Source organism: Apodemus sylvaticus, chromosome X, assembly GCF_947179515.1.
Source record: "Apodemus sylvaticus chromosome X, mApoSyl1.1, whole genome shotgun sequence".
Classification (NCBI taxonomy): Eukaryota; Metazoa; Chordata; class Mammalia; order Rodentia; family Muridae; genus Apodemus; species Apodemus sylvaticus.
This window is the reverse complement of record NC_067495.1, coordinates 44,429,517-44,448,820: the sequence shown is the minus strand read 5'-3', so window position 1 is coordinate 44,448,820 and position 19,304 is coordinate 44,429,517. Positions and strand designations below refer to the sequence as shown.

Below are 19,304 nucleotides of genomic sequence, written 5' to 3'. Positions count from 1 at the left end.
TGTTAGTTTGTAAGGGTTGAAATTTGAATAAAAGTGTATTTGAAAAAAACTAACATAATATCTAAGAATGAATTCTTAACCACAAAATTAGGTATTTGCTGATACCATCGTCTCATTTTCATACTCTTAATGAGGTAAGTCAATTTTCAAAGTTAGTTTTATCCATCTCAGTAAATGCCAAGAAAATTCCATGCAGAACATCTTAAGGTACATTTTACATTTATCATTAAGACTCCAACCTTAATTTGAAAATATGCCGCAATGCCACCTTAGGTTGTTCATATATGTACTGGCTATCAATTCCTTAATTTGTAATTTATTAACAAATTCATTCATTGGGAGACCAGTGTAGATATATATAAATAAATAAAATGTATTTAATATATAATTAATCATATAATAATTAGTTTATGGTTATATATAATTATTCAACCATAATATATAATTAGGTATATTTAATATATACCTAATTATATATTAAATATATTACATAAATATATACTGGATAGCATAGTCTATTATTATCATGAGTGATCATTTTCCCAATATTTTATTAATTCAAATCCATTGAAAAATAACTTACAGCTAGCTTCATGGTAACTACAGACACTAATCCAGTAGTTTTCAACTTTTTAATACAGTTCCTCAAGCAGTAATATATATATATATATATATATATATATATATATATATATATACACACACACAAACGTACATACATATGTCCAATGTTGACTGCATGTTTAATATATTTATATATTTTATTTAATATATAATATAATGTATATTATATTATATCATATAAATACATTGAGAGAGAAAGAGAGAGGGAGGGAGAGGGAGAGAAATAAAGAGTGAGTGGGAGAAAGGACAGACTTCCATTAGCTCCTCCTCCTCTCTCCCCTCCAATCACTGGCCTCTCATTGCCTCACTGTGAATGGATAGGAAATATCTTGCAACAAATAATGGTGTGCTATGACATTTCAGAAAAGATGACTCACAAGGAGAAAGAAGGTAAACACCATTAGATTAGACTACCTGTTTATTTTGTTTGTGTCAGGGATATAATAGGAAATAAGAGATACTCGACTGGCAAGATGTCCCCATGCCTAAAAATATAGAGTTGACAAGTCTGACAACCTGGGTTTATTCCTTAGACGCCACATAAAAAAGTCAGATGAAGTGACATCCATGTCTACCATCAACACATCTAAATTGAGGTGTCAGGCAGAGAAACAAATGCCCTGGGAAAGGCGAGCCAAAGTTTCTGGTGTATGAAGCATAGTAGGAACAAGAGTGAGGGACCTCCTCAAAAGGCTGTAATGCAGGACTGACCACTGAAATTTCTCCACAGATTTCTACACCTGCAGTATAGCATGTTTACACCTATACTTAAAAATATACATCATACACACAAACACACACACGCTAATGATGAGGATAATCATAATAAAATCTAAAAATAAAATGATATATCTTTATTAAATGAAATATATCATAATTTTTAATTTTATGTTAATATAAGGACATTGTGTCTCATAAAACTAGGCTAAAGTCATAGTATTTTTGTATTTGAACAAAGAACATAAATAGCATGTTGTTTCTATTTATTGTACTTGCTGATTTATTGGTATACTGTTTGCTTTCTAATTTACTTCAACAAAAGAGATCTTGTATTTCAGGCCATAAAGTTTGGTATTTGTAAGAAAGAAACTAATGATATCAAGCTTTATGAAGTCTACTAGATTTCATTATCAGTCCCAAAATTCTGTCCTGTGCCTGAAGGAAAGTAATAAAACTTGTCTTCCCTATTGGTGAAGGTACTCCAGATGGCCTATGAATGGAGTCAGCTTAAGGCAGTAGGAAGTCATTTTCTTATTTTTATCTGCCCCTAAGATATAAAGCATGCTTTAAGGTTTGCAAGTCAAGGGTCTCATGGTCAATTAAAGGTTTTGATCTTAAGGCTCTTAAACCTTAAAAGAAAGCATAAAGTCTTACTGTAAGTGATGAAAGAAAAGTCTGAGAACTTTGGTCAAGTTTCTACCTCTAATACTAATAATTCAAATATTAAACTTGGGTAGCAACTGAAAATCTTTACACATTGGCAGTGTCAAAGAGATTAAGCATAAAATGACAGAGAGATATGTTTGGTTTGGTTTGTGACAAAGTAAATCCAGAAAAGGAAATCAAATTTATACAGAAGAGAAATAGTAACCTCTATATTTACAATGTTGTGATTTACAAATGCTAGGACACAACACAATCTGACCTATAAAACTTTTCCTGATAATCAAATCATGCCTAAGCCTGGAGGCATACAAATGACATTTGTGTGAAAGGATTGCAATTGCCCTGTAAACTTCTTTTATAATTTTATTAACTTGTGTTTTCCATGCACTTGGCCGACTTTGCTTATTTTTTTCCTCAGTCATAAAAGAACTATCAACTGCCAATTTCCATAGGGACAGTTTATCAGAGTATGGATTATCTGAAGGTCTTATTTATCTTCCAATTGGCCTTTTCACAACTCATTAGCACACAAACAAGGAACTTAAGGCAAGTAAAGGAGGGCTGCTAAAATGCCAAAATAAATAAATAAATAAATTATATCCTTGTAAGCTGAACAACTAAGGAAGCACTTGAAAGTGCTAGAAAAATTAAAGAAAATGAAATTAATAAAAATTTATAATATTGACTTATTCTAACTTTATTTATTTTTAAAATATTGATTTAGTTGACTAGAGGTTTACATCAAACATCCTTTATTTTTTTGTCATGTGAGACATCAGAAAGTCTGAATTGCAAATATGGCACTCCCTGCCTGTGAGTGTATTTATCATTTTTTCAAGTAAAAAGAATAAACTGAAAATTACCTTCCCTGATGATATTTTATCATAACTAATTTGTATTTGGCAGAGAGTAAAATGAGTTATAGATAAAAATGCAGAAAACCAGATAAGATTTTATTGTTTGTTTGTTTGTTTGCTTGCTTACTTGTTTTAATTTTAGAGTTTTCAACATATTTGAGGAAATAATTATAGAAATACATAATCTTTGTCGTGAATGGAAATAAGAAACTATAGTAATTAGGTATATTGTGTCTATTTATTATAAGTTAGGTATATCCTCAAATATGAATATTACAACTTATAACATTTTTATAAGCAAACATAATATTTCTTAATTTAGCTAGGAAAGGCTGTAATTTTATAAGAACAAATTGGGTATAAAACATGAGAAAGCAATTTTACTCTGTTGTGCTCATCTCTAAGGCATGTATAAACATATTCTTACAACCTTCTGAAAGATAAATGAGAGTCTGGTCTTAATCTGGTCAGTTTTGAGATGTTTTTGAGTATGAATCTACCTATACCAAAGTTTTGAATTGAGTAGGTTGTTCTGAGCTGACATAAATATTTGAGAGGCATCAACTTACAAATAGTGCTTATTGTTGTGAGTCTATATGGGAAGTTAATATCTTTCAAGCTCTAGTTTCTGCTTGTTGCATTAGGAGCATGTTTTGATAAGGAAAGTGTTGACTGATTCTGTGAAGTTTATGAGATTAATAAATGGTTAAGAGACTCAAACCAGAAAAGAAGACAAGGTATCTGCAGATATTCACCTTTCACTTCTGTCCTCCAAGTCCAGCCTCATCCTCAGCTATGTAGCAGACTTCCTGTTGAAGTCTTCCCTTCTTCTCTGAACACACATATAAAGGATCATATATACTTTTTCCTCTAATCGTCCTTCCTCCTATTCATCTCATTATTAAGGTCTGTAATATCAGCATGCATTTAATGGGAACTCCAGAATTGTAAGCCAAGGAATCAAATAACTACATATTTTCACCCTTCCCTCCTACATTCCAAATCAAATCCCTGTTTCATAAACACCAGCTGTATAAGAGACTACCTGCTATAACCTTGCATTCCTCCCTGACTCCATCTCCAGAGAAACACACAGAATTTTTGCCTCCAATCTTCCCACAAACTTTTTCTGACACCATAGCTTGTTAATACCAATAGGCATTCTCTCTGAACCCTTTTAGCTTATCTTGACAGTGAAGCAGGTAGGCCAACAAAGCAGGGTTAGCAAGCTTTGGATCTTCATTTTTGCTCAACTCCTCCATATCTAACATCCATTCTCATCCCTAGCTCTGTAGCAAACTACCTACTGTGTGGCCTATCCTCATGGTTTGCCCCCATTCACAGTAAAGAAAGCAAATCATAGTAGCACCGACTGATTTTCTCACTTTTGTGGATTTCCTCAAGCCCCAAACCAATGCCCATCTTTAAGTGTCAGCTCCATATACCTAGAAACATAGTTTACCTAGAACCCCTGACAGCCACACCTACCAGGAAACAAGAAGAATTTCCTATCAGGCCACACAGGGCCACCATACTTTCATAAGAAACATAGAAGGCAACAAAAGCCATGGATCAAAACACCCAACAAAAAAGACAAGGTCAGATATCATCAACAAGAATTACAACCTTTACAAACCCAGAAACTTAGATGTCAATGTAAATATGCCATTAACATCATCCAGGTCAATATGTCACTGCTTCATAACTAAAAAAGTCCTAAGGAAGGCAATATAGCTGAAGCACAAGACAAAGGCTTTAAGTAGCCTTTATGAATATGATAGAAGTCCTTAAAGAAGGAAAGAAAAAAATCCTGAAAAGAATGAATAAAAACAAAAACAGTAGAAGAAAATGAGGATCTGAAAGCAAAAATCATATCAATACAGGAAATTTAAAAGGAGGGAAGTTGAAAATGAAAAATTTAGAAATTTGAACTTGAAACTCAGAGGCAAGGCTCAACAACAGAATATTAGAGAAGGAATCTTGGATATTAATGGCATGAAGATCACAAAGATACCTTGGTCAAAGAAAGTATTAAATCTTAACAAAAAATCCTGGTACACAAATCCTGGCACAAAACATTAAGGAAATCTGACACTTTGAAAAAACTTAATCTAAAAATAATAGGAATAGAGGAAGGAAAATAAATCCAGGTAAAAGGTCCAGATAATATTTTCCAAGAATCAATGGAGAAACTTTTCCTAAACTAAGAAGGAAAAATCTCTAAATGTACAAGATGCATACAGAACACCAAATAGACTTGAGGAGACAAGAAATTTACCTTGGGAAAAAATAATCAAAACTTGAAAAGCACAGAACAGACAAAAATATTAAAATCTATGAAGGAAAAATACCAAGCCCCATATAAAGCTAGACCTGTTAAAATAACAGATGACTGTTCAGTAGATACTCTAAAAGCTAGAAAGGCCTGGGTAGATGTTCAATAGACTTTAAGAGACCAGAGATGACTGCTCAGACTATTATTTTGATCAAAACTTTCAATCACAATAGATGTAGAAATAAGCTATTTTTTGAAAAACACCAAATGTAAGTACCATCTAACTAGAATGCATATCAACAAAGGCACTTGAAGGAATTCTAAACTAAGGAGGATAACAATACCCAAGAAAACACAAGGAATACATAATTCAAGAATAGTAAATCAAAAGAAGGCACACACACACACACACACACACACACACTACAAAAGCAAAGTAATAGGAACTGACAAATACTATTCATTGAAATCCCTCAAATTCATTAATCTTAATTACCTAATATTAGGAAAAAGATTAACAGAATAGATATGAAAACAACATCCATCCTTCTGCTGTATCCAAAAACATGTCTTTTTTTATTAGATAATTTCTTTTTCTTTTCATTCTTTCTTTTTTTCTTTTATTTTTTGGGTTTTCAAGACAGGGTTTCTTTGTATATCTATCTATATAGCCCTGCCCAAGGTTCTGGAAAGACTCAGTGAAGCAGTATAGGGCAAAACCAGAACGGGGAAGTGGGAAGGGGTGGGTGGGAGGACAGGGGGAGAGAAGGGGGCTTGAGGGACTTTTGGGGAGTGGGGGGCTAGAAAAGGGGAAATCATTTGAAATGTAAATAAAAAATATATCGAATAAAAAAAGTTAAAAAAAAAAAGAAATTTTCAACATCATTAATCATTAGGAAAATGCAAATCAAAACAACCCTTAGATTTCACCTCACAACAGTCAGAATGGCTAAGGTCAAAAACTCAGGAGACAGAAAGTGTTGGTGAGGATGTGGAGAAAAAGGAACACTCCTCCACTGCTGGTGGGATTTCAAGAAGTTATAACCACTTTGGAAATCAGTCTGGTAGTTCTTCAGATAACCGGGCATGACACTTCATGAGGACCCCGCTATACCACTCCTGGGCATATATCCAGAGGATTCGTCAGCATCCAATAAGGACACATGCTCCACTATGTTCATAGCAGCCATATTTGTAGTAGCCAGAAGCTGGAAAGAACCTAGGTGTCCCTCAACAGAAGAATGGATACAAAAAATGTGGTATATTTACACAATGGAGTACTATTCAACCATTAGAAACAATGAATTCATGAAATTCTTAGACAAATGGATGGAGCTGGAGAACACCATACTAAGTGAGGTAACCCAGTCTCAAAAGATCAATCATGGTTTGCACTCACTGATAAATGGATATTAACCTAGAAACTTTGAATACCCAAGACATAATCCACAAATTAAATGAGGTCCAAAAAGAATGGAGGAGTGGCCCCTGGTTCTGGAAAGACTCAGTGCAACAGTATACTGGAACTCCAGAACAGGGAAGTGGGAAGGGGTAGATGGAGGAACAGGGGGAGGGAAGGGGGCTTATGGGACTTGTGGGGAGTGGGGACCCAGAAAAGGGGAAATAATTTGAAATGTAAATAAAAAATATATCGAATAAAAATAAAAAGAAAAAAAGTAAAGACTCTGCACTGAAGCCATCTGATCCCATGCTTTTGTTGGTTGGGAGACTTTCTATGACCCTGTTTATTTCTTCAGGTGTTATGTGACTGTTTAGTTGATCTATTTGATCCTGATTTAGTTTTGGTGTCGTATATCAGTCTAGGAAACTGTCCATTCCCTCCAGATTCTCCAGTTGTGTTGAAAAGCAAGATAGTAACCTTTCATAAAACCCAAAGAAGTTAACCAATCAAATTTAAAAAATAACATCAAAAATGACAGGAAGTAACAATCACCATTCCTTAATATCTCTTAACATCAATGGACTCAATGCCCCAATAAAAAGATGTAGACTAACCGCTGGATATGTAAACAGGACCCTACATTTTGCTGCATACAGGAAACACACCTCAGGGTCAAAGACAAACACTACCTTAGAGTAAAAGGCTGGAAGACAATTTTACAAGTAAATGGTCTCAGGAAACAAGCTGGAGTAGCCATTTTAATATCAGATAAAATTGACTTTCAACCCAAAGTCATCAGCAGAGACTCTGAGGGACACTTCTTGCTGGTCAAAGGAAAAACACAACAAGAAGAACTCTCAGTCCTGAACATCTATGCTCCAAATGCAAGGGCACCCTCTTTCATAAAAGAAACTTTATTAAAGCTCAAAGCACACATTGTACCTAACACAATAATTGTGGGTGACTTCAACACTGCACTTTCCTCAATGGACCAATCAGGAAAACAGAAACTAGACAGGGACACAATGAAACAAATTGAAGCTTTGGACCAATTAGATTTAACATATATATATATATATATATATATATATATATATATATATAACACTCTATCCTAAAGCAAAAGAATATACCTTTTTGTCAGCACCTCATGGTACCTTCTCCAAAATCGACCATATAATTGGTCACAAGACAGACCTCAACAAATATAAGAAGATAGAACTAATCCCATGCCTCCTATCAGATCACTATGGAGTAAAAGTGGTCTTCAATAGCAACAAAAACAACAGAAAACCCACATACACGTGGAAACTGAACAATATTCTACTCAATGATACCTTGGTCAAGGAAGAAATAAAGAAAGAAATTAAAGACTTTTTAGAATTTAATGAAAATGAAGACACAACATACTCAAATCTATGGGACACAATGAAAGCAGTGCTAAGAGGAAAACTCATAGCCCTGAGTGCCTCCAGAAAGAAAATGGAGAGAGCATACACTAACAGCTTAATGACACACCTGAAAGCCCTGGAACAAAAAGAAGCTATTTCACCCAGGAGGAGTAGAAGGCAAGAAATCGTCAAACTCAGGGCCGAAATCAATCAAGTAGAAACAAAGAGAACCATACAAAGAATCAAGAAAACGAGGAGCTGGTTCTTTGAGAAAATCAACAAGATAGATAAACCCTTAGCCAGACTAACCAAAGGACACAGAGACAGTATCCAGATTAACAAACTTAGAAATGAAAAGGGAGATATAACAACAGAAACTGAGGAAATTCAAAAAATCATTAGATCCTACTACAAAAGTATATCTTCAATTCTTAAAAAGCTCAGTTTACTCAGCTTCTTAAATTCTCATTAACTTTAGTAAATTATGTAGATGAATGCTAAAGGATAGCCATCAATAAGAGAAATGCAAAATTGAATGATACCCCAAACTGTAAAAATATATTGATACATGCTATACATTTATACCATATAAAATCTTTACAGTATTTAATTAACTTTGGTGATATTTTATATCATTATTACACATATTATATCAAAATACTTGTTTTTTCTCTAAAAAAGTGCAAAATGTCAGAAAAGAAAAATGTGATGATTTTAGAAATGAGCATACTCTGAAAGCAAATTTGTCGTGATTTTATGATTTCTAGGTAATTTTCCTATAAACAGGAGAACCTAGCCAAGACTTTCCTTATATAAGGTGCTCAATAATAGTTGCAAAATATTACATATGCTTCACTATATGGCAGATCTTAAAGATACTTAACTGATCAGCAACCAACGTTTATGAAGCATGGTTTGATGGGTGTAGGTTGCATGTCATATTGGACAATAAGCTTACTAAATTTTATATAAAAAATAACCTAATGGTTTAATACATATGCCATTACTATACAAATCTAGAAATCATTAATTTTTTTGTAAAGGTATAAGTTAAATTTCACATTTCGATTTTTACAACATTGATGTATGAGGTTACACATTTGACTACTACATGAAGTATCTAAATTTCACTACCTCATTGCCAAACATCTTTTTTTTTTCTCATGGAAAAACTAGTTCTTATTCAACTTGATTGATATTCCATTTTTAATTACTAATTGGATTACCAGATAGATATTTTAAGAAACACTTCCTGATTGAAAGAAAAAGATATATATTATCTAATTGTGACAAAATTAAATATATTAATAACATAATTAATCAAATGAATTTGTCTAATATATGATCACTATCCATTCCATAAATATATGATTATTTTCAAAGAATAAAAAATATTTTTAAGTATTGTAAGGAACAGTAAGTGCACATTGCCTATATCAAGGAGTCATGGACAGCATATAAAATTATCTTAAAAATGTTTCACATTTTCAGATGTGAATTAAAGAAGAAGATTTATTCAGTAGACCGTAGATTTATTGAAAAATTAAAAACAAAACAGACAAAAAATATCTTAGTTTATAAGGAAAACAGAAGTCTAAGTAAATACTTAGACTTTCAATTTATATTTTCAATCACAGGACAAATAGCAGGACCCCCAAAAAATAAGTAAACAGAAAAACATTATAACATATGTACTTCATTTGGTTTTTCCCAAATAAAATGATGGATATTATAAAGGTAGTTACTAGACAAGATTATGAAATAAGAAATGATAGATTAGACAAGATTATGAAATAAATGATAGATTAGACAGGAATGATCTCAAAATTTAAAACATTAGGATTGTTCCATTCATCTTCACTTTTAAGGAAGTAAAGCTTACTTTTAAATTCAGGATTTCCAGTTCTCTTTCTACTTGTTTGTTTAGGTATAGTATAAATTAATTTTTTTTATTTATGGAAATCTCATTGGATCAGAAAGCACTCTGCTGAGGTTTTAATGAAGGAGTCTGTGTGTCACATAACTGTATCAATTTCGCAATTTTAACCATCACTAAATAATAGTTTATGTTATCTTTAGAGGTAATTGTTATTTGGAAAATAAATGCAAACTATGGATGATGGTTGAAAAAATTGGCTATTCAAAGAGAACTACAGTAGAAACTGACACTATACTGCCCTTAATGCTTCTACCATTGATTCACGGTACGATCCTTATGTGATTTGGATAGGATTGATCTTAGCATTACTTTGTGAAGTGAGATAGCTTTTGGGCAAGTCTTCAGTTCTGAACAGTCTATATTACTACAGTGACATAATCAGGAAATAAATGAGATCTAAGAAATTCAATAAAAGAGAAAAAACAGATCTTTGACTTACTATCTGTGAATTGTATGAACCCTGTGTCTATCTGGAGAAAAAACAAAACAAAAAGAAAAAAAACAGGAAATAGACTTTCTGAGAGAAAATAGTCTGTATCATGATGGCAATCAGAAAGTAACATCGAAGCAGGCCTTTCCTCACTCCCTACTAAAAGTGTGTTAAACCCTTGAGCAAACATCAAACTTATTATTCATTGATTCAAGAAATTATCTTTGTGCCTTTTGTATGGGTGAAGAGAGTAGCATCCTAAATAATACAGAACATAATACACTTTAGTGTTCATCATCAACTTCATAAATGTTTAAATAATCAACAATCATTTAGAAATATAATCATAGCATCTTCAGTGTCAAATATTCTGATTTCAAATTCATTGTTCAATTGCTCAGTTCACCAAATCTAGTTAATTACTCTCAGTCAAAAAGCATTATCATTAATGTCATTGATGCTACTATCAATAAAATAAAGACATTTAGAATTGGTTCACTTATTCATCAAAGTGAAATTTTTAGACAAACTGTGTTATTATATTACCATTAGGATGCCAAATGGGAATTTAATGTACCCTTTTCATAAACTGGCTATAAAATAAAAAAGGTAAAATCATGTCAATTTTTATAACCAAAAAATGTTATTTAACATTATCACTAGATATATTTTACCACAAATATTCCTCATAATTATAAGCCACCTAACCCTAACCTTTCAGATTTTAAAAGTAACTTGAAAATGGTTTGTCTTTCTCTTCTTTATTTTCTGAATGCTTGACCTACAATTTCTATTATTAAAATGTCTGTGATTCCTTTATTTTTCAAATAATTACTAAGAATGACTATAAATGTTTATGAAAACATAACTGTTTAATAACTGAAGAAATCTTTTGTGTCAGTTTAACATAGAGGACAAAAGGACATATGCTCTTGTCCAATTGTATATATTCATATCTTTTCCCAGACAATTTTCAACTATATCCCAGGTACTACTGATTCATGGGCATAACTGTACCCAGTCTCTTCAAAACAGAAAAAAAATGCAAATATTTATCATTATATATTTACACGGAGAAGCACACATAGCACACATTCAGTATATCCATACCCTGTTGTATCAAATACAAGTGAAATGGATTTGAAATATATAAATTGGATGAGACTACTTGTTTCAAAGTATCATTCAAATCCTAAAACTTGCCAATTAGTGGTGAGATGAGTGATAATCACAGAGATTCCCTGTGCAGCTATAAGATGCTATACGGATTATAGAAAGAAAAATGAAGGGAGAGGAAGCAAACATTTGAATGACATAAATTAAAAAGCTCCAGTCAGCCCTCAGTACACATAGGGCTTGATTCAATTATGTACCACAAAAACAAAATTGCAGAAGGTAAAATGCCTTATATAAAAGAGCATAGTATTCACATATAACATATCCACGTCTTATTGTACAGTTCAAATAATATTTATAGTTTTTCATGTTCACTGTATTGTAAATATTTGTAAATAGTTGTGATTTGATTAGGGTAATAAAATATATTTATCTAAATGAAAAGAATATATAAATATTTGACTAGGTATTTCTATTGACTAAATCCTTTCATGAAGAACCTGAACACAGGGAGAGCTTCTATGAACATGGACACTATGTTTAATGTAGAACATTTTTATAAGAAAAACTGATATATTTGTTGGATTTGCAAAAAAATTACAATATTCTGAAAATAAGAGCTATGAGCCTGGAAAGGAAACATGGTAGACATGATGAAAAGTAACAATCAGAGTTGAGGGAGGAGAACTGTAAAGAAGGGATCAATTCCATAAAATTTGTTGGACATGAATGTGTGTGTGTGTGTGTGTGTGTGTGTGTGTGTGTGTGTGTGATAGATAGATAGATTGATAGATACATAGAGAAAGATAGAGAGATAGATAGACAAGTTCTGAGGTACAGCTGTAGTTATGGAAGCATGAACCATGTCAATATGGAAACCAAGAATGAGGGTATGCACATAAAATTTTATGATGGGTGTATCTTTCATATTTTTATATTTTATGAATCCATAAATATTATTTTAACTATCTAGTATTACAAATTGTATTTCAACAAAACCCCATACTTTATAAATATCTAGAAAATTCTGCTATACTTAACTTCAAACTTTGTTCCCCTCCCCATTTGATATTATGAGTCAATTTTACTAGTGGTTGCAAATATTAATTTTGCAGTATAGATTTCTTCTGTTATGCATATGCACCTCTTCAATATTTCATGTTCTTTATTCTTACTACTACCATTTCAAATGCTGAATTGCTTCTTAGTTTACAAATGTATAAATGTTTATGTATTCTATTAGTTTTATGCATAGACCCTAAGATTGACAGCTATTACTTATAATACAAAGATAAGAAGCAAAGATGAGGATTTCTTTCTAGATATTTTTTAGTGTCAACTTAAGTTAAAAGACTAAAGTGCAGACTTAATGGTGATAAGCAAAGAATAAGTTTTTTTGCTGTCAGGTTCAAGGACATGAGGAATAGACATATCACAGCTGACTTAGAAGTCATGACACTGTGCTCAAATCTCACCTCTGCAGGTTACTAGCAACTTCAGCATGTAAAATCCATCCTATATCAATATTCTGTAACTTGTGGATCTGGTAAAAAATAAATTCTGATAGAAACAATTTACATTTCTATTGCATTAGTCAGAGGAAATATATATTTGAAAGTCTTTGAAAACTGTGAGATTGTGAATTGAAGGAGATAAATACTTCTTCTGTTGTTCTGACTAGCTTTAATCATACAGAATAATAAGAACCCAAATAAAGTACAAATAGCATTTCTAAGCCTTACTTCTAGACTTTGTGAGGTTTAAAAACGTACAATCAATTGTTAGGCATCAACGTGTTTCTTAATTGAATATACCATAAGCTGTGTGCAATGTACAAATGTAAACCTGATCTTTGTAGGCCCAAAATATAGGGGCATAGTCAAATCTTTTCCTGTAATATTTCTCACACAAAAGTTGCCGCTAGAAGTATAATGGTTATGTCTAGTAGTAGAAGAATACAATAACTTGATGTTTAGAGAAATCAAAAGGAAAGCTTTAGCCAGAGAAGCAGAAAGAAAACCGAATGCATGTAATTTAATGGAGAAATGAGGTAAAAAGAAAGGGTTGACTAGATTTGTCTCATTATTGAGTACAGGATCAATATAGAGATGAAAGAGTATGTTTCATGTATAAGCCAAAAACACTGCTGAGTCATATCTTCATTTCAGTAACAAGAAGGACAAATAACAGGTTGTGAGAAATGCAATGAAGTTTACATGAGGACACGCTGAAATTTTTAAGCATATAAAAGTTGTTGAAATGAGATAGAAATGCAGCTGTAACTAGACACTGAGAGTAATAAAGACATAGATACTATTGTAGTTTACACATAGATTGAAGACTTAATTAAATTGCAGTGATAAAATAATCTATAGGCAGATAAAAAACAAGAGCCTGCTCAACATATTTCTATGCTAAGAGGGTTGAAAGAGGATGTGGCAGATTAAAAAAGCAATGTAGAACAGAATCAGGGAATCCCTAAGTTTAGAAGTTCTGAAAAGTCTTACTGATAGAAGAAGCCACCAATATAAATGATAGTTTTAGTCACTAAGAATATTTATTTATTGAAAAAATAAAGCAAAGTCCACAGCAGGCATTTGGTAAACGGAAATATATTAGGAAGATGAACATCTTAAGGTATTTGGAGAAAGAAAACAGGAAAATGTTTTGTCTACATATAGAAATTTTAGATGGGAAAGGGATCCATTGAGAAAACCCAATGATCAAAGGTTATTTTAGATTTTTAAAATATAAGATTAAGAATCAAGTACATGTGATGCGCAAAGTCACAATAATAGGAATTGAGTAGCTATAAATGGATTATCACTAATCTATGACAGATAGGTGATACAAATAAGAGCCTAAATCATTTGCATTTGGTATTTGGAGCTAGGTCACAATATTTCAATAAGTTAAGCAAAAAATTCAGGTTTGAGAAAGATGTATGTAACTGAGAAATCTGAGATATTGAGGCCAGTAAAGATAATTGAAGTTTATGTTTTTTCTGCACATGAAAGTTACCTGTTCAGTATTCTCTTATAACAAAAATGAAAATTAGTGTTTTCCCACATATCCCCAATTACTTGCACAAAGCCTGGTGCAATCTACTCCAATGAATTTTAAGTTCACTGCAAATATGACAAGTAGGCTCATTCATCCAGAGACATCAGTGAACACTCTTATAGTGTGAAAATAATGTTCTCAAATCTGTGTGCAGTATCAACTTATAATGTGCTTCCTTTAGCAATAATCAAAGCATGTCATTGCTGTTCTCTTACAACTTAAGTTTCAACAAAAGAAGTAGAGTATTTAAAAAGCAGTAGAAGATTCTTTTTTGAAAGCTAAACATTAGGTTTATTTCAGTCGTTTGTATCACATAATACAAATGCTTAAAATGTATTTTATGACATATCATGTATTTAGTGATATTTAGACAAAGGTAAAGTGATTAAAATGAGCCTGCAAATGGTAAAATCATTTGCAATTATTTCATTAAGAAGTCATATCTAAGCAAGGCCCTAATGAAGTGGTAATGAGGGGAAAATGTGCTTCCAGAACAGGCATCAGAGAACACCTAGAAAGTGTAACTCAGTAAAGTGATAATGAGGGAGAAAATTCTTCTATCTTTGTCTTGCCTTATGCTTCTTTGTTTCAGAATGTTGGATATATCCCTTAAATCTTAGTCGTTTCCATGGGAAAGAAATAAAGCAGAGTTAAGAGGTTAGATGTGTGGAGAGAGGGAGATAAATTTAAATTGAAAATGGCAGTAAAAAGAGTACTTCTCATGCCAAAGCCATTGATATAAGCCCTCAGTGACAGGCAAGGTCAAATTTGTATTTACTGATAAAGAAGACACTGTTGAAGACTCTTGTTTGAAATTACAGAACAAGAATTTGTAAAACCTAAAATGAAGAATACTGAAACACTTTCTTATTTAGACATCTTTACTCAGCATTGTAAGAAAACTGTCCCAGCTGAGAAGACGTAACTCTGCCCCTAAACTGATGTTTCCTTTGAGGGAAATCTTTCATGGTATAGAATATTGAGCCTCCTCTGTCAATTAGCTGATACATAGCTGGATCATTAAATGCACTAACATGAAAAAAAGTTGAGTGTCCTAAAGTGTGTAGTTTTAAATATACCAATAGGATCAGGCCTATAATGCTAATTTGCCATTCCTAGTTTATGTCTGATTAAACTCACTCCTTTAAGATGTTTCAAACTGCTCATCTAAGCCAAATAAAGTTTTCTTCTTGAAAATAATGCTGGAAAATTTAGCAATCGTCTTATACTTCATTTTCACACTTACATATGGGTCATTTTTCTTATATTTAGGTTTCCTACGTTGAAAATGTAGAAAACTCCACTAGAAAATTATCTCATGTAAAATGTATAAAGTGTTAAAGTTTGCACAGAATCTAAGTGGTCTGCATGAAACTTTTCTTAAAAATACTATATATATATATATATATATATATATATATATATATATATATATGACCATATATAACAGATTGGGGTTATACTTTAGTAGAACATGTTTTTATGGAATGAGTTATATTGAGAATATCTAGTTTGTATCTAGATCTAGTTTGAGGATATGTCATTTACACAAAAGGTAACTAGACATTTAAATATCATCACCCAAAACAAAAAAATGAGTATAATTAGTACTTATTATCTATATGTTCAGAGTTTTAGAATTGTATGCATAAGTTTTAAATAAGATTCTGCTTCTTGATAAATATTGGTAGATTTTGTAACAAAGACTCTTGTAACTATATTTATATTAGGAATACCAGGTTACAATTGACATCTACATCCTAATCAAGAATAAACGTTTCTTAACCCTAGATAGCCCTCACAACAACAATAATATGGGAGAGAATCTAATAATAGGACAAAAAAAATCTCTCATGGAGTGAAAATAGAAACACTGAACTTTTCAAACAAGAAAAGAATGGTTAAATCTTCTGGGAAGAGTTTTCCTGATTTGCTAGGAAGGGAGAGGAGAGCAAATATGGACAGACCTGTGAAGAAAAGGGGTTCTGTGTAGAATCAGAGGTGGAGACATAAGCAGCCTGTGTGAAGGCATAGCTCTTGAATCGAGGCTTAGGAGATGAAGTTTGCTCATAGCCCTGTGCTAGACTGACTGTGATCTGGAAGTAGGTAGGAGAAGAGGAGAGAGAAGAAAAACAATGTAGTTAGTAATTGGGAAGGATTTCTGTCAAACTCACTAGAAAACAGAACATTAAATTCAAAGGTTGAAATGAAACATTTAACATTAAGCAATGAATGACAGTAAAAATCTAATATGTTTTAATGGAAAAAAATCACAGCTTTGGTTTTTCTGGAAAGGAAAAACACTGAGAAAATAATGAAAGTAGGATTTAACTCTCAGTTTCCAAGGGACATAACTTCAGCAGTTCTATAGCATGAGATTCTAAGATCTGGCAAAAATGGGCACCCAAAAGCAATTTCCTCTGAACTCAAAGTAAATAAAGCCAGAATTCATCAGGTCGATAACTTGGCATGGACTGAAGCTTTCATGAACATAAAAATAGAACTAGCTCAGGAGACTGAAAAATTAGGCCCAAGAACTTTCCATTCCTTCAGCAAAATGTTGCTAAAGGCTTTCTCAACATTGATTTTCTTTAAGAAAATAAGACACCCTGGATACCTACTCTTGAGAATGAGAAAAAATACCTAATTAGGAGAATTCCTTTGTACTCATCACAATGATGAAACAGTTTTAGCATATACACATATATTCTTGATTTAATAAGTAGTAAGCAGTATTTAAAATATGTTAATTAAAATGTTAACTTTAATAATCAAAAGTATTGTCATAAAGTTGACACCATATACTTAAAATGCGGTTTTGAATTAAAAGCTTGCCCTTTCTCTTTCACTGGCTTTCTGTACTTTACCATGATTGATGGCAAACCTGTTTAATGCATATATGAGATTTTCTTTAATTTTATATTACTTTATACAATAGAAACATAATATGCTATGTATTGTAAATTGATTTAATATTATACATACTGATAGGTATGCATTTAATAATATTTTGTAAAAATAATGCTGCATGTTTCATATGAGGTTTACAAGGTTTATGTAGTCTTCTTGTACATATAAAATACTATACACACATAAATACTACTACATATATAAAATATCCATTATATACATGTGTGTGAAAGTGATACCTAACAATTAACATAAAATTAGAAACCTCTTTCATATTAGTGGCCCCACTTTACCTGCTGAGAATAATGCATCTGGTGTTGTAATTGAAAGTGTTCTTCTCTTGTCACTTTTGATGATGGCCTGGGTAACATTTCAACTTCCTGAATGGCTTCAATGCTGACTTGTTGAGGCAAAACTTGAAAGAGTGATGTGATGTACATTAAGATGGACTTCTTATCTGGATAAGTAGTAGCAACATCTGTAAGCACATTAACAGCACACATCAATTTTTGGTTTCTATATTTGAGACTCTGAAAGGGTAATGAACAAATCAATGTTACAGGAAGAAGACAGATTAATGAGCACTTGTTTGTCCATGAATGTCCTCTAGAGACTAATTAGAACATGATAATCAGGCCTAAAATGTCCTTGCAATTTGGCAAACCAATGAGATGAGCACTAAAGTTAATTTCTTTTTCTTGTTCACATAAAAACTTCATTCTATAATACTTTATCTCCTAAGTAAAACTGCCTAAACTAGCTAATCTAAGAGAGTAGTTTTCATTAGATAATAAACTATTTTTAATTACATTTCCTTTCTATGGAAAGTTATATTGGTATGTTAATTAAAATCTTGCATTCATAATTAAATAATTATAGGAAAAGTTTAATGCTTTAAGCCTCCTAATGGCGCTTTCTCTTATAAATTTATATACAGAATGAAATGTCTCTGTCTTAAAATAAGCCATGTATTTTACCAATGAAAATGACAACAACAACAGTCTTGGTTGTTTAGGAATCTTCACGGGATTCCCTCAGTCAAGAACAATACAGAATGCAACCCAGTCCCACCACTAGAAGCCTTGCCTGGTTACAAAAGTGGGCAGATAAGATTCCATATCCTCCAGTACTATAATTATTCACTTGGGTCATCCTCTTGGATTCTAGGCTAATGCTAAGACCAAGGCTAACTCTCTGAAAACGGTCAGCAGGACCTCATTACCAAGGACAGCATCCCCATATCCCATGGGATGTAAAGAGGTCAAGCTGGTACCCTTAATTGATTTAACTCCTGGCTCCAGTCTTCTTAGTGTGGGAAGGTACTCTGTAAGCTATGGAAATAGAAACTGAGACACCAACCCAGCCACAAAATCCTCAACCTACAATCCTACAATTTACCCTGCCTATGAAATGTGCTAGGGCACTGTTGGTGCAAAACATGTGGGGGTTGTCATCCAATGTCTGGTTTAAGTTGAAGCTCATGCCACAAGAGAAAGTTCAGGTCCTACACTGCCTCAATGGCCAAGAAACAGAGACTGAATAGTCCAGACACCTAGGATAGAACCAAACATGATTGGCAAAATAAAATTCAATGAAATGATTCCTAATGATACTCATAGATTGGTGTCTTGTCCAGTCACCACCAGAGAGGCTTCCTCTCTGCATATTTATTGGCAGTTAGCTTGGTTATTTTTGTGGACTTCTAACAGTGGAAAGGCCATGTCTCTGATTCTTTTTACTGGTCTTGAGACTATTTTACTCTTATTGGGTTGCATTTTCCAACATCAAACACTTTGGAGATTTAGGAATAGCAGGACAAAGGGAAAGATTATTGAATGAACTTTTAGACTAAAAACCATTAACAAGCTAAACATTTTATGTTCAGTATGGACATTGTGTATTAATACATGT

The 19,304-nt window shown here is 32.5% G+C and overlaps 1 protein-coding gene across 1 annotated transcript in view; it reads right to left on the bottom strand.

Moving 5' to 3' along the window:
* Dmd (dystrophin) overlaps positions 1 to 19,304 on the bottom strand; it is a 1,772,476-nt gene that overhangs the window by 1,489,798 nt on the left and 263,374 nt on the right. The window contains exons 4-5 of the mRNA XM_052170230.1: positions 17,687 to 17,871; positions 16,451 to 16,579 (exon numbers count right to left, since the gene is read on the bottom strand). Of these exons, the coding sequence (XP_052026190.1) occupies positions 16,451 to 16,579; positions 17,687 to 17,871 (314 nt within the window). The remainder of the gene's footprint in view (positions 1 to 16,450; positions 16,580 to 17,686; positions 17,872 to 19,304) is intronic.